The sequence below is a fragment of the Sitophilus oryzae genome, unplaced genomic scaffold (assembly GCF_002938485.1).
Source record: "Sitophilus oryzae breed Bouriz unplaced genomic scaffold, Soryzae_2.0 scaffold_1179_pilon_pilon, whole genome shotgun sequence".
NCBI lineage: Eukaryota > Metazoa > Arthropoda > Insecta > Coleoptera > Curculionidae > Sitophilus > Sitophilus oryzae.
The window spans coordinates 1,686,700-1,701,361 of NW_022145814.1; the positions used below are offsets into that span (position 1 = coordinate 1,686,700).

Here is a 14,662-nt window from a genome sequence, read left to right on the forward strand (position 1 = left end):
AAATAAATAAATTTATTTATGTATTAATATTACGTATAAACATTCACAAAGTTTACTAGAATAATATAAAAGTGTTTAGTCAGTAACATTCTATAACTACTGCAGCATTATTGCTGATTTAGAATTGGTTTTATTTTCATAAGATTTGCTTTTACAACGGAATACAGCCTAAAATGTTGTGTTCAGTTTCTTACCTTGGTGATGGTTTTCTGTTTCGCTTCTGCTTTGCCTGAAATTATTATTCTTATGAAACACAGTTCTTGAAAATATATGTCATAATTGTCACCAAATCGCAAAAATAACCAGCGCAAAAAGGCTGGTTTTTCTGGTTCAAATTGTTAATCTTATAAAAAAAACTTAAACTCTCTAACGAGTTTAACAGCTCCTTTAGAAAGTATTTTATCGACATCGTGTTTAACAACGGAATGTTAACTGTTGTTTTACTACTATAGTAACTGTTGTTTTACTCTATAGAGCATCTATGTTTTACCGATATTTTTATTATTGTGGAACACGATTCTTAAAAAATATTTGTGATTATGATCACCAAGGGTGCCAGCTCAAAGGAGGGATAGAAGGTAATGAGAAAGTAAATAATCTAGCTAGAAAAGGAGCAAAAATTCCACTAATTGGACCAGAACCGTTCTGCTTCCCAAATGGAAACCAACTAAAAGCAGAACTCAAGAACTTGGAAGACCCCATCCATAACCGGAAAGGGGTTTCCTGCAATTGTCTAAGATACTCGAAGGAGTTTCTGACGACTTACGACCAAAAAAAATCACAGATTTTCATTGATTTCCTCTTACTTAAGAACAATTTTCGGATTGTCACAATTTATTGTCAATTTTTAACAGGAAAGTGTCTCCTCGATGAACACCTCAGTAGATTGAAGCTAAAGAAGCCAACCAAACCAAACCAAACAGCCAATTCAGATTCAGTGGAAAATAGCAGAACACCTCATCGCTGAGTGCGCCGAGATGATAACCATTCGTGCCCTAATAAACTTTAATAATAAACTTTATTTCTAAGTTACAATATAAAATTGTGATAGAATAGTCAAAACAAATACAATAATAAACCTTTTACGTACGCATCTATGTGAAAACGAAAAAATACTGATACAAACAATATCTTTCTTTTTTCTTCATGCGATTTTAACAATTTATTAACATTTTCCATAAAGAATTCATTTATGTTGTAATATACTTTTTCTAATAAAAAAAATTTCAACTTATTTCTAAAAACATTTATATTCTTACTTAATTTACATTCAGTTGGTAAGCAATTAAACATTCTTAATCCTAAACACTGCGGTGAATTTAACAATACATTAGTATGACATGGTACTTGATAAACTTTGGTACGACTGATATTGAAGAAAGAGAACTACCCTCTGTTAAACCGTCCCAGATACTGGCTTTTGATGAGTTATGGCTCAAGAAAGGGGGACACAGTAGACCCCTCCCACTCATTTTATATGGTAACCAAATTAATAAGCACAGAGAAGTTGTTTTTTCTGATTCGTTTCTTAATTATACATCATTTAACCTCTTACGTTCCTTATAAAAATGGGCACGAGTTTAACCAGGTCCTCACAATAGGAATTTTCCTCAAAACCAAGGAGGCAATAGAAAAAGAGGGATATATCTTCTATTATAGATTCATCACCGGTATGAGGTCTATTGAAAGACCAAGTTAAAGAGGTGGAGAAAATGGAGACAGATCCTCCAGCTTCCACCTCATGGATACCTCAGTCAGTACTCAAACTTTTCGACTGTGGGCTAAACCCGAAACGTGAAAGTATATCCTCGTAGGAGGTAGATCCCCACTCCTCGGAGGATAAACATCCGTTGTCAGAGGAGGAGGGGAAATACCCTGTTCCCCCTATAATAGGAATATCCCCATGTGTGATGAGTTATAGACTGCATGATGAGCAACAAAAAAATGGGGACACAATAGATCTTTAAGGTCGCAGTGATTATCCCCCCTTCCACTCATTCTACATTCTACAACGAGTTTGACAGCGTTATTTTACGAAGTACTTGTTAACATCAAACTGCTTTGAAAATATGGAAAATTGTTAGAATTTCCAAATTGAACCAAATTGGTTCCAAATCAAATTGGAAATTAACAAAGAAAAATAGTAAATGTGACTTTTCAACTTCTTTAGTTTTTTGTTTCACTGGTTAAATACCCAGACGCTTTTAAGAAATATCAGGCTCTCATATACGAATTTCATTTTTCATTTTTGGAATCATTTTTAATTCTTTTTCATTCATTTTAAAACTAAATCCGGTCGAACCTAAATATTTAACAAAATTTTACATGAAAATGCGTTTGAATATAAATTGTCTGAAAATCTTTGGCTTTTTTGTTTTCGTTCCTTCAAATTTGTATGTAAATGGAACTTTACAATGCAGTATTCGAGATAGACGTATTTTGCCGACACATTTTACCGAATATCCTGCTAAAAAATTCAAGTTTTCTCGAAAATTGACAGGTAAAAAATCGTGTATAGCAAAACGCCCCACTGGTTCTCTAAAGGCTGACTTTAAATCCGTTTGTTTTTTAATTAACGTTCGTGCAGTTTTCGAGATTTAACTACAAATAGAAGCATCATTTGACATTTTGTGAAGATGAAGAATAAATTTCTGCAGCAGCTAAGCTAAATTGTAATTTACCCTGTATACTCAGTATATGATTCCGGTGTTCAATGCAGAATCCATATATCTTCAAAATATTTTAAAGTTACCCCTTAGACAAAGATTTTCCTAAATATTTTGATTTTTATGATTTTGTGTCAGTAGATCTTTATTATTTTATACAATCTAGGGGGCTGTGATACACCCTTTGTTAATTTAACAAAAACCAAAGGATGTAGAGTAAGAATATTCAACAGTAATAAAAAGATACACGTTTAAAACAAATTTTAATTATTACATAATTAAAACTAGATATAAACGTATAATAATGTTACAAAAATTATCTAGATGAAATCAAATGCTCAAAAAGCTGATATAAGGCAATGCAAACAATGTTTCTATTTAAAAAAAAAAACTTTTTATGTTAAAAGGCATATGTGGAGTTCTCCTTCGAAAAGCAGCCACAACCATTTCTCTCATAGTTTTGTAAACGCTGTATTTAACATATCCCCATAAAAAAGTCCAGACTAGATAAGTCAGGAGCACCTAAGTATTCTATTAATTGGTGAACGTATACTACAGACGTCAACTAATAGAATCATATCAATTTTCTTTGGTACAGGACATGGTACAAAGAATACAAGGTATGATCGATAGCGGCTCCAATTTCGTTCAGTTCGCGCATACCACCTGTGACGTCACTAGGAAAATAATGAATAAATAAAAAATAAAGAAAGTTGACAGGAGATCTGCAATCTGCATTTTTTGGGATTATGGTTAAGAATTGTTTATTTTTAAGACTTTTTAGTTACATCCAAAAAGTACAGGGTGTCGCATTGTAGTTGAAATCATACGGTATCCCCGTTATTAGTGAAGATAAAAGAGTGCGGTTTGCACAAACCTGTACCTCTTTTTTGTCAAACGGAAGATGCTGCAAACAAAATTTTCATAATCCTCTTTGTTTTTGAGCTACAGGGTATTTTTGAAAATTTTGCACTTTGGGAAACCTCCCGTATCTCTCTTATTGTGAAAGGTTTGGTTTGGTTTGGTGAAACTGTAGAAGGTGAAAACTGTTGAGAAAATGATTTGGCTTGCAACCTCAAAAATATATATCACCCTATATTTATTTTTAATATTTATTGCAATATTTAAAAATTTTCATTAAAAGATAATTTTTATTAGTAGGCCATCGTTGATTATAAAAGAAACTAAAGAATTATTAAAATATAATGCTCTCTGTCTTTTGTTTTATTTTGGGAGCCACTAATAAATTCCTTATATATCAGAGAAACTTAACTCTCTCCGCTATTTGTAAATTTGAAAGCTCCCCGGAACTTTTAGTTTTTCCTTTAACTAATTTACGTGAAATACTTTCAGTTGTGGGGGAGAGCTCTATTGCTCCCCCTCACAACATCAAATATTAGAATTTGTTAAATGCCTACTTCCCAAATCAATGAATTGGGACAAATGAACCTATACGATGGCCTCCTTAATCCCCGGATTTGTCCGTTCTCGATGTCTGTATTTAGGGATTTTTGAAATATGAAATATATCGTGGCAACTACAACAATATCAAAGACCTGGAAAATGCTATCAGGCAAGCTTTTAGATATTTGCAAACCTATCCAGTTATAATAAATCCCGTTATAAAAAAAGAAGAAAAATATACTCAGGTATTCAGTGGTAACTGTTATGTTAAAAATGTAACGTTTTAAACTGTAACGTTTAAAATTAAAATATTTCAGTACCGAACGAAATTTTTTAAATATTGCTGTAGATTGTGAAAATAAATATAGAGTAATATTTTTTATTTTTGAAAAGCTCATAGCAAGACGGATCATATGATTTATAAATATATACAGTGTTCCATTTAAAAATACATAACTTTAGTTCATATTTTTAAAAATATATTTTTAGTAAAATAACAGACTGCACCACTGTATTCTACATAAATATTTCTACAAGAATCGGTTTTCACTTTCTCGATACTTTTCACAATAACGGAGATACGGGGGCTGACCCAAATTGCAAAATATTCGAAAAGACCCTGTAGCTCAGAAACGAAGAGGGCTACGAAAATTTTGTTTACAGCATCCTCCGTTTGACAAAAAAGTGGAACCGGTTTGTGCAAACCGCATCCATCTTTACTAATAATGGAGATACCGCATGATTTCAACCAAAATGGGACAACTTGCACTTTTTTTATGTAAAACATTTTTTGTCGATTTTTTTCTTATTTTCCTCCCCGTTCAATCTCAATTTTCTTCGATTTCGAAAGAGAGCAATTCTTGCTGAGACTTTTCCACACTTTATCCTTGTCGAGAAAAGTCAAATCTTTAATCTTTCCACATTGTTTGTACTTTACATACTGAGACTCATTTGTTTTTATGCAAATGGCCTCGCTTAGCACGGAATATGTGATTAACTTCCGAATAAATTCTCCGGCTAAGCTTCTGTGCGGGGCATGAGTGGCACGAAGTCATTACGTTTTGTTAGTATAACAAAATGGCGTGTATAAGTGCATTAAATTGCTTTTAAACCTAATTTAACATAACTAGATTTATAATTGCCTCGGAGCAATTTCAAAAACCCTTTTGTATGTAAAATAGGGTGCAGCGTTTGTACGGACGTCGTGAGTGTCTAGTTCTATTACTTAAATTTGAAACGGTTTTCTAGGAATGCGGCTGTAATTTTTGCAATGAATATACATTATATTAATATTAAATTATTAACTATAAGTTATTTTTATTTTATTGAGTTTGAAAAAATATATATTATTTTTTTCAATAAGTTATATTATGTTAAGAGGAATGTAATGTTCTTATCTGGATATAAGTGGATTTTAATAAATTTTGTTATCATGACCCTCATCAAATTCAGTTTCTTTGTAACATTGATTTACTTTGACACCTCGCCTCGGTTGCATTAAATTGCTATATTTAACCAAAACTTAAAAAAATATTCAGCATATTTTAAATTACACTGGAAGCTTGAATATTATTAATTTTTAGAAAGCTCTACCGGCATCACAAATTTGAAATAGTAAGGTACATACATACAGGGTGTTTTAAAAAACATGTGACATCTCTCGTGGGGAGATTCCTCTCGTAAAAATAAGATATATTTTTTATATTAACATAGGTCGGAGTTTGCTTTGTTTCGTAGCTACAGGGGGTTAAAATCTTCATCTTTTTCCGATTTATTATAATTTTCTCCCAAGTGCTTTTAGTTTAGCGAAATTTTGAGGTTAAAAGTTACTATCAGTGCGAAATATTTTAATGCTAAAAAAGTCTCGACATATTCATCAGGGATGTGCATATGGGATATGATGTAATATTTTTCTAAAAAAATATCTGTGCCACCTACTTTTTTTCTTTTGTTCGAAAAAATGTGTAGGCCGTTAAATACTAATTAAAAGTTGTCTCTTCATATTTTGTCGATTTCGGTCTCCTTGATGAGGTAAACGCAATTTAATTAATTTGCCATCTCCCAATTCTAATAGCAACCTTTAAAAATGTTAATGTCATTAACTGTCAAAATATTAAATAAGTACCTTATTGATTCCTCATCAAATATATAAAAAGTTCCTATAAACATGGGCGCAGAAATGCATAATTTGAAAGTTAAAGGATGTTAAAAGTTTTAAAAAATAAACCTTTTGTAATTATCTTAAATGCCATTATATTTTATGGGAATTTGTAGGTAGTACTATACATCAGTGTTATAAATTTTAGTAATCAATTACATTAAATAAATAATTTATTAATTTTATTTTTATTTTAATTTTGTTAATTGTGTTTAATAAAATTGCGTTTATCTCATCGAGGAGATCGAAATGGACAAAATATCAAGATACAACAATAATAATTTATATCTAATCGGCATTAGATTGCCTACACATTTTTGCTAATAAGGGGAAAAAAGTCGGTGGCACATATGTATTTTTAGAAAAATATTCCAATGATAACCCATATGCACGTCCCTGGTGAACCTGTCCACACTTTCCTGTCCACACTTTTTTTAGCATTAAAATATGTAGCATTAAAATATTTTTTGACATTTTGATATCAATATGAGTCCTAGTTATAGTGGGCACCACCTACATGTTTTTTGAAGAGTAACAACTACTCGTCCATACCTGTAAACTCTACTGAGTAAAAAACGTGCGTTTCGCTAACCATATTGGCATCATCAGCAGATGATTAAAACTGTGTCCTGTGTTTAAAAGTAAAATATTTTCCTCTATTTTGGTGAATTGGTGTTTTATTTTGAAGCAGTCATATTGACATCGTAATAAAATTTCTCATGTCAAAAAACATCCAAACACCAATTTTCATCCAAATATCGACGTTAGTTAAATTATTTGTAAAAATTTGAAATAAAAATAAAACCCCTACCTATTTGAATTTCCAAAAACGAAGCATTTTAGGACATAAATTCATACGAACATTTTAAATCATTTTTACCTGGCGAATATGATGGCGAAGTTTCCCGTATACACTTTGGACCACGCTGTATATCTTTGATAAAGATTTGATAATATAACGCATATTAAGGTAGGCAACATAAACCTGCAAAATATGGAATGTTCAGCCATCATTCAATGTCACGTAATATTGTCGAACTCTCTCAATCACTTGCCAACCAGATGAAAGAGATTGGTGACATCATTACGGCATTTCGTAAATTACTGCATATTCTCTTTAGTAATTGTCATTGTCATTTGATTTGTGGTTATAATTTTATTGACGGACATTCATCAACGTCAAAATTAAAATATGTTGCTGTAAAACAAAATTTAATCTTTTATTACAAAAATGCCTCAAAGATTTAATCAAAATGAACAAATAAATTGGAATTAAAAGGATCGTAACTGATGGAGAGTTAAAAAAATTAATAAATGCCGAAAAAATCGAAACTCACTCAATCAATAATATAACCGTACTTAAAATTTTCTAGACAATATGAACTGATCTTAGACACACCCTTAAACTCATATTTCACAAATAATAATGACACAACGGTGAATAATAGCTGAGCAGTCTTTTACAATTGTTATTTTACGTGCCCAGCATGATTATATCATACGTTGAAAATTAATAGTGAAAAGTTTTTATAATTTTTAAACAATTATACAGGAAAATGTTCATCATTTAACTTCAATCATTGTGCATCGCTCCTTATAAGCTAACATAATTATTTAATAGCAAAAATTTAATTACATGTACGCTACTGAAACAAATTATCAAGTCAATTAGTCAAGTTAGGTATTCTAGGCAAGTAGCAAAAGAATGCAGATTAAAAATAATTTTAATTAAAGGTGGCATATTTAAATAGCTGTTCACAAATACTTTACAATTGTTTTTCTCATTGTTTGAGGTTTAAATAGTTTTAACTATGTTAAACTTTTTTCGATTACTCGGAAATTATTAGATTCCTGAATTAAAAATAGTTTTCCTCTGCTCAATAAGGTCTTCTTGTTTATTATCTAGAAAAATGGTAATCAAATAATTTACTATTTCTTTCAATGAGAATATTAACCTGTTGATTTTTGATTTTTAACTTCAATCATTGTGCATCGCTCCTTATAAGCTAACATAATTATTTAATAGCAAAAATTTAATTACATGTACGCTACTGAAACAAATTATCAAGTCAATTAGTCAAGTTAGGTATTCTAGGCAAGTAGCAAAAGAATGCAGATTAAAAATAATTTTAATTAAAGGTGGCATATTTAAATAGCTGTTCACAAATACTTTACAATTGTTTTTCTCATTGTTTGAGGTTTAAATAGTTTTAACTATGTTAAACTTTTTTCGATTACTCGGAAATTATTAGATTCCTGAATTAAAAATAATTTTCCTCTGCTCAATAAGGTCTTCTTGTTTATTATCTAGAAAAATGGTAATCAAATAATTTACTATTTCTTTCAATGAGAATATTAACCTGTTGATTTTTAATTTTTCAGTTAACGTACCCAAGAAGACAGAACAACTAAGTGGATCGTACACGTACATGCCGTCACGACTGAGCGGAAGTCCTCCATTATGGATAACACACAGCCAGGGCAGATTTCAAAACGAAATCTATATCAATAATGCAAAATTGCTAATAGGGCAGTCAAACGTGATAGGAAAGAAAGGAGGGATGCAGCAGGTGAGAATAAAATTTAATATTAATTTTCTTAATGTTGATATTATTATTAGATAAACCAAAATCAGTGTGGTCTATTTAACTGGCGTAATTAACAGTACAACATAAAAAACAAAGAAATCTTATAATTTTGTAAAGATTTACATTATTTTATTTTTGTTAATTATTATGATAGAACACATTAATTAAATTACAAACGAAAAGAAAAAAGTAACTTCTCATATAAATAATATTTTTTGAAGTGAAATTTCGTTACGCGCGATGGGAATAAAAATTTAAGGCCGCGACACACGAGCTAGGGTGACGTGAAATGGTAACGATTTTGGAGCATCGTAACTCTGGTCTTATGTGAGCTAGGGGGCTAAATCTCGGAATGTAGATCTTTTCATGATATTTTGACGACGTTTCGTGCACTACGAAACCCCATCATCAATGATCAAATAAAAAAATCGTCCTATTTACATGAAATTTGGTATGCCGATAAATTGGACCAAGGCCAACTTTACCGTGTACGACACATGTCACCGTTACAGTTAGATTTGACGTAAGAAACATCAAAAGTTGATGTCGTCCGATCGCCACCAAATTTGGCGGGTAGGCTATGTGAGAGACGCGACGTCTACAGGATGACGCCCCCGACGTTTCGAACCGATGCCTTTAAATGGACGAAATTATCAGGATTTTTCTCTTAATTATGTGTCGATTGGAACTAAACTCGGCAAGTGGATAGAGGTACGCGAATGAAGTCCTCAGACGAACATTTTTTTTCTTTAGGTATAAAATACCTTTACGTACGGAGTGTGGGACTCAATCTCTCCTTAAGCTGACGGGAGGACACTACCCACTAAACATCACCCTCTCGGTCCTGCCACGTCTACCTGGACTCGCTGGACGCATCTCCTCGAGTAGACGCCGGACTGTTCTTTTTGTTTGATTATCCCTGCTTTTTGCTGTATTTTGCCTCTAGTATATTTTAGGCCAGTTTTGAGATTGCTTCAAAATTTTCTCTTCTTTCTGTTACCGATTTTAAGAAGGTGTCTGCGGAGATGTTGCCACCAATCGTCATGCGTGCCTCACATCTTTCCTTGTCTCATCTTGGACAGGCAAACATTGTGTGTTCTGGAGTATCATTGGGTTCAGCACAGTATCGGCATGCCGCGGCTTCCCTCTTTTCAATTTTACACAGGTAACTCCCAAAATTTCCGTGACCACTCAATATAGAAGACCACTAAAATAGAAGTTTACCTCTCCATGCTTTCTTTTAATCCACATATTTATATTTGGGATGAGCTTATATATCCATCTTCCTGAGCGGTCTTCCATCTCTCGGCTTGCCCTGGTTTGTAGTTCACCCTTGAGAAAGAGTCGTCCTCTTTCTCTTGAGAGAAGATGCAGCGGCACTAGACCCGATATCACCAAGCCTGCTTCAGTTGAAGTTGTCCGATACGCTGAGCAGACCCTCAAGCCATGATTCTCTGTGCACCCTCAAGTCTTTTTTTATTTACGTGCATATTGATTGCTTCATTCCACACAGGTACTCCATACATAATAATATTCTGGCACGCATATGCCAACACTCTTCTCATTACTGGTGTTGGGCCTCGAACGTTTGGCAGAATCGCGGACAATGCTTTAGCAGTTCGTTGTGATTTTAAACACACCTCATCGTGAGTGCACGGTCTATGTGGAATCCAAAATAGTTCACTTGCTTTACTGGATTTATTATTATATCCTTAAAATTAAACTTTATATGGTCAACTTTTCTCTTGCGGCTCAGTAAAATCGCCTCTGTTTTTTTCCACAGAGCGATCATAATGACAATGTATCTCGTGCACTATGAAATCCCATCATCGATGGCGAAATTTTTTTCCGATTTAAATGAAATTTGGTATGTCGATAGACTGGACCAAGGCCAACTTTACCATGTATGACACGTGTCACTGTGACAGTTAGTTTTGACGTAAGAAACGTCAAAATTTGATTGGGAACGGGCTCCAGGATGAGCCGTCGACGTTTCGAACCGATACCTTTAAATAGACAAAATAATCGGGCAGACGGAAACAGACAGACGCAAGTCAGAAAAAGTTTCACTTCAAATATGCTCACATAGTGCAGACACAATTTTTTTAATTAAATTATAACAAAAAAAACTATTCAGTTTTACGCAAATACGGTAATACTATCAATACTACTACTACTAAAATATTATGTCCGTCACACATTTTTGTTACAGTCTGTATAACTCTGATATAATTTTTTAATTTTCTAGAGAAACTAAATTTTGAAAAAAAATAAAATAATGAACTCTGTCATTGACTCACACAGTACTAATTTTCAAAAAGTTGCGTAAAAAATATGCGATAATATATATTTTTTGAATTGAACTGCGTGAGAGAGTGAATATAACAGAAGGAATTTTCGATATATTGAAAATGCGCATAGTGAAATTTGTTCTACATTTTCTTATACATATTTATTATAATGAAGTGCAAACGAAACTATTAATTAATTCTCATACACAATTAACGTGCTGTTAAATATCAGCTTGTTTACACAGTTCTAATTTTCAACCGTTATTGTGGAATTCAAACGTTACTTTCTCTCTTACCTTTCTATATACGAACTATTAATATAGCCACACTTTACTAATTCACCCTTCATCCACCGAAGTTTGCTTTTAATCAAATTATTTCGTAATATAAAATAAACACAATTAACGTTATGAGTTTGTTTAAGCCGAGTGCACCGCCTCGATCCTCCTCGACAACACTTCGGTTTATGCGCGTATTTTAATAAAAATTCTAATGCAGATCCTCGTTTCCATTTTGCAGATCATGCATAAAATTGACGAAGTGCTGATTCCGACGAGGTCTTCTTTAGCAGCCAGCAATTCGATCTATAATCCGAGCGCGTGGGAGTTTTTGGAAAATTACGAATCTCTTATTCAAGGCTCGCACAGATTAAGGTAAGTAAACTAGAAGAAATAGATGGTGGTTTGAGATTATGAAATTTTATTAAGGTTTATAAAGAAGCGCTATAACTTTATTTATTTTCTTTTTAATGCGACTTTTTTAAAATCTTAGAATTCCAGTAATAAAATTATATTTAGAAATTCTTCAGATTCTGAATAGTAGGGTTTCCGGAACCGGGAATTTCGGTACCGCACCTTTTAAGAACCGGGATTTCCCGTTTTTTCGGTACTTTCGGTACTGACTAATTTTTGTTCAATGGTAGTGCAGTTCATCAGTCAGAAAGCAAGAGATGGGTTTTCCAAGTAAAATGAATAAAAAATTGAGATTTTTAATGAAAATAATAGCAAATTATTAAGTAATCAGTCATGAAAAAATTAACATAAACACAAGTAAAGAAAAAAGTATAGGTAACTTAAATGTCGCATCAAAGAACATAAACCAAATTAAATGAATTTGATACAAAAGCCCGAAAATATTGAATTAAAAATGCAAATATCTATTAAAACATAAAATAATTAATATTATAGGAACTTAAAAAGAGAAAAGAAGCAAGAACAATAAGAAATAGCATCATCAGAAGAGTTTGATTTCGACCGCTAGAAAGTATCAAAGGACTTCATTTCTCACGTAACAAAAAATATTTTTTTTAATTATTGTTACCGAGGCCCGGTTCTGTGATGGCCATAAAGATGTGAATCCTAATTGGTAGTATTAATTAGAGTTTCCGGAACTGTACTAAAATATTTTCGTTCAATGATTGTGGAGTTCGCCAATTAGCAAGCAAGGGATGGTTCTCAAAAGTAAAACCGATAAAAAATTGAGTTTCGAATGAAAATAATATTAAATTATTAAGTCATTAGAAAGTAAACATGAACAGAAATAATGAACACAAGCGAAAAAAAAAAGAAAACACATAGGTAGCTTAAAAATTACATCAAACAACATCAACCAACCTCGAAACCAACTTAACTAAATTTGAAAAAAAACTTTGGTAATATTATACTAAATAATAAAATAACCTATTTAAACTTCAATAATACTTGCTAGTAAACATTATGGAAACTTCAAAATGACTTTAGAAGTAAGAACAGTAAGAGATAGCATCACTACTTATTTTTTAGAAGAGTTTGATTTCGACCGCTAGAATGTATCAAAAGTCTTTCGCACGTAACAAAAAATATGATTTAATTATTATTGCCGAGTCCCGAAAGTACCGAAAGAACCGGGAATTAACAATTTCGAGTCCCGGTTCTGAACCCTAGTGAATACCATGCAACCTTTTTAATCGGGACACACGTTAATCGAAATAATCTCCATAATCAAAACGTTCATCTAAAAACTTATCAGTTACGTAGCACGGTGTCTCCTTGCTCTGTCTTTCGCGTTCCTGCCTCTTTGAGTAAACCAAACCAAACACGTTTGCATTTAAATGTACTTGTAGAATGTTTAGGAGGGGAGTTAGTCACCGCGACCTTACAGATCTATTGTGTGTTCCCCTTTCTTGAGTTATAACGAGTTATAACTCATCATACAGTCTCAAGGCTTTAACAAAAGCCAGTATCTGAGACGGCTCCACAGAGGCTAGCTCTCCATTCTTGACATAAGCCGTACCAAAGTTCATGGCACGAATGGTCGTCGTCTCGGCGCACTCCGTGATGAGGTGTTCTGGTGTTTCCCCATATTCCCCACAGAATCTGCATTCGCCGTTGTTTCTCAGCTTCAGCCTACTGAGGTATTCGTTGAGGAGACAGTGTCCTGTTAGAAACCCCGTGACAATCCGAAGATTGTTTTTACTTAAATCAAGGAAAACCTTTGATTTTTCTGGGTCGTAGGTTCTGAGGAACTTTTTCGAGTGTCTTAGACCGTTGGAGGACACCCATTCCAAGTTGCGGTTGGAGTCTTCCAGATTCTTCAATTCCGCTTTCAGTTGGTTTCCGCTTGGAAAACAGAACGGTTCTAGTCCAGTTAGTGGAGTGTTCGCTCCTTTCCTAGCTAGATCATTTGCTATTTCATTGCCTTCTATCCCTTCGTGAGCAGGCACCCAGAATAGGAGGACTTTATTTTCTTTGCCCAACTTGTTGAGCTTCTCAAGGCATTCTTTGACCAACTTCGAATTGATGGTTACTGAGTTGATCGCATTTAGTGCTGCATGACTATCGGATAGGATGGCAATTTCCTATCTAAGATAGGATCCGAATTTCCTATCTAAGATAATATGTACACATCTTTCGATAGCGTAGATTTCTGCCTGAAGGATACTGAGGTAGGTGCCCATTGGTTCGGAGTATTTGGTTTTCGGTCCAAATACTCCTATCCCTGTCCCTGCTTTGGTTTTGGAAGCATCAGTATACCACATTATGGTATGGTCTTTTATACGCTGAGCAAGTGTTTCTTTCTTCCAATCCTTTTTATTACTCAATACTACAGTGAGGTGTTTCTCAAAGTTGTAAATTCTTGGTATGTCATCCACTGGGAGTTGGAGAAGTGGAATTTTCTTTTTGAGGGTGTTCCAAACCCCTGACCTAAAAATTCTCCCAGTACTGTTTCCGTCAATGACCATTCTAATCATTGTCGCATTGGCATAACTACCGACGACAATGTGCAGTGGTGTTAGATCTAAAATGACCTCCATTGCTGCTGTTGGACATGTTCTCATGGCATCTTTGATTTAGATACATGCCAGTCTCTGTACTTTGCACAGGTTTTGCCTTACTGTAGGTTGCTCTAGTTTTGTATACCAAGCAACTGCTCCATATGTAATCATGGGTCTTACTACCATGGTATACATCCAGCGCAAAATTTTAGGGGCGCAGCCCCACCTATTTCCCACCAGTCTTCTGCATATCATGAGAGCCTTTGTGGCTTTGCTGGTAATGTTCTTTGAATGTACTTGGT

At 33.5% G+C, this 14,662-nt stretch overlaps 1 protein-coding gene across 1 annotated transcript in view; it reads left to right on the top strand.

The window, feature by feature from the left end:
• LOC115891359 (fasciclin-1-like) overlaps nt 1–14,662 on the top strand; it is a 330,519-nt gene that overhangs the window by 211,036 nt on the left and 104,821 nt on the right. The window contains exons 5-6 of the mRNA XM_030911811.1: nt 8,611–8,798; nt 11,627–11,760. Coding sequence (XP_030767671.1) covers nt 8,611–8,798; nt 11,627–11,760 — 322 coding nt within the window. The remainder of the gene's footprint in view (nt 1–8,610; nt 8,799–11,626; nt 11,761–14,662) is intronic.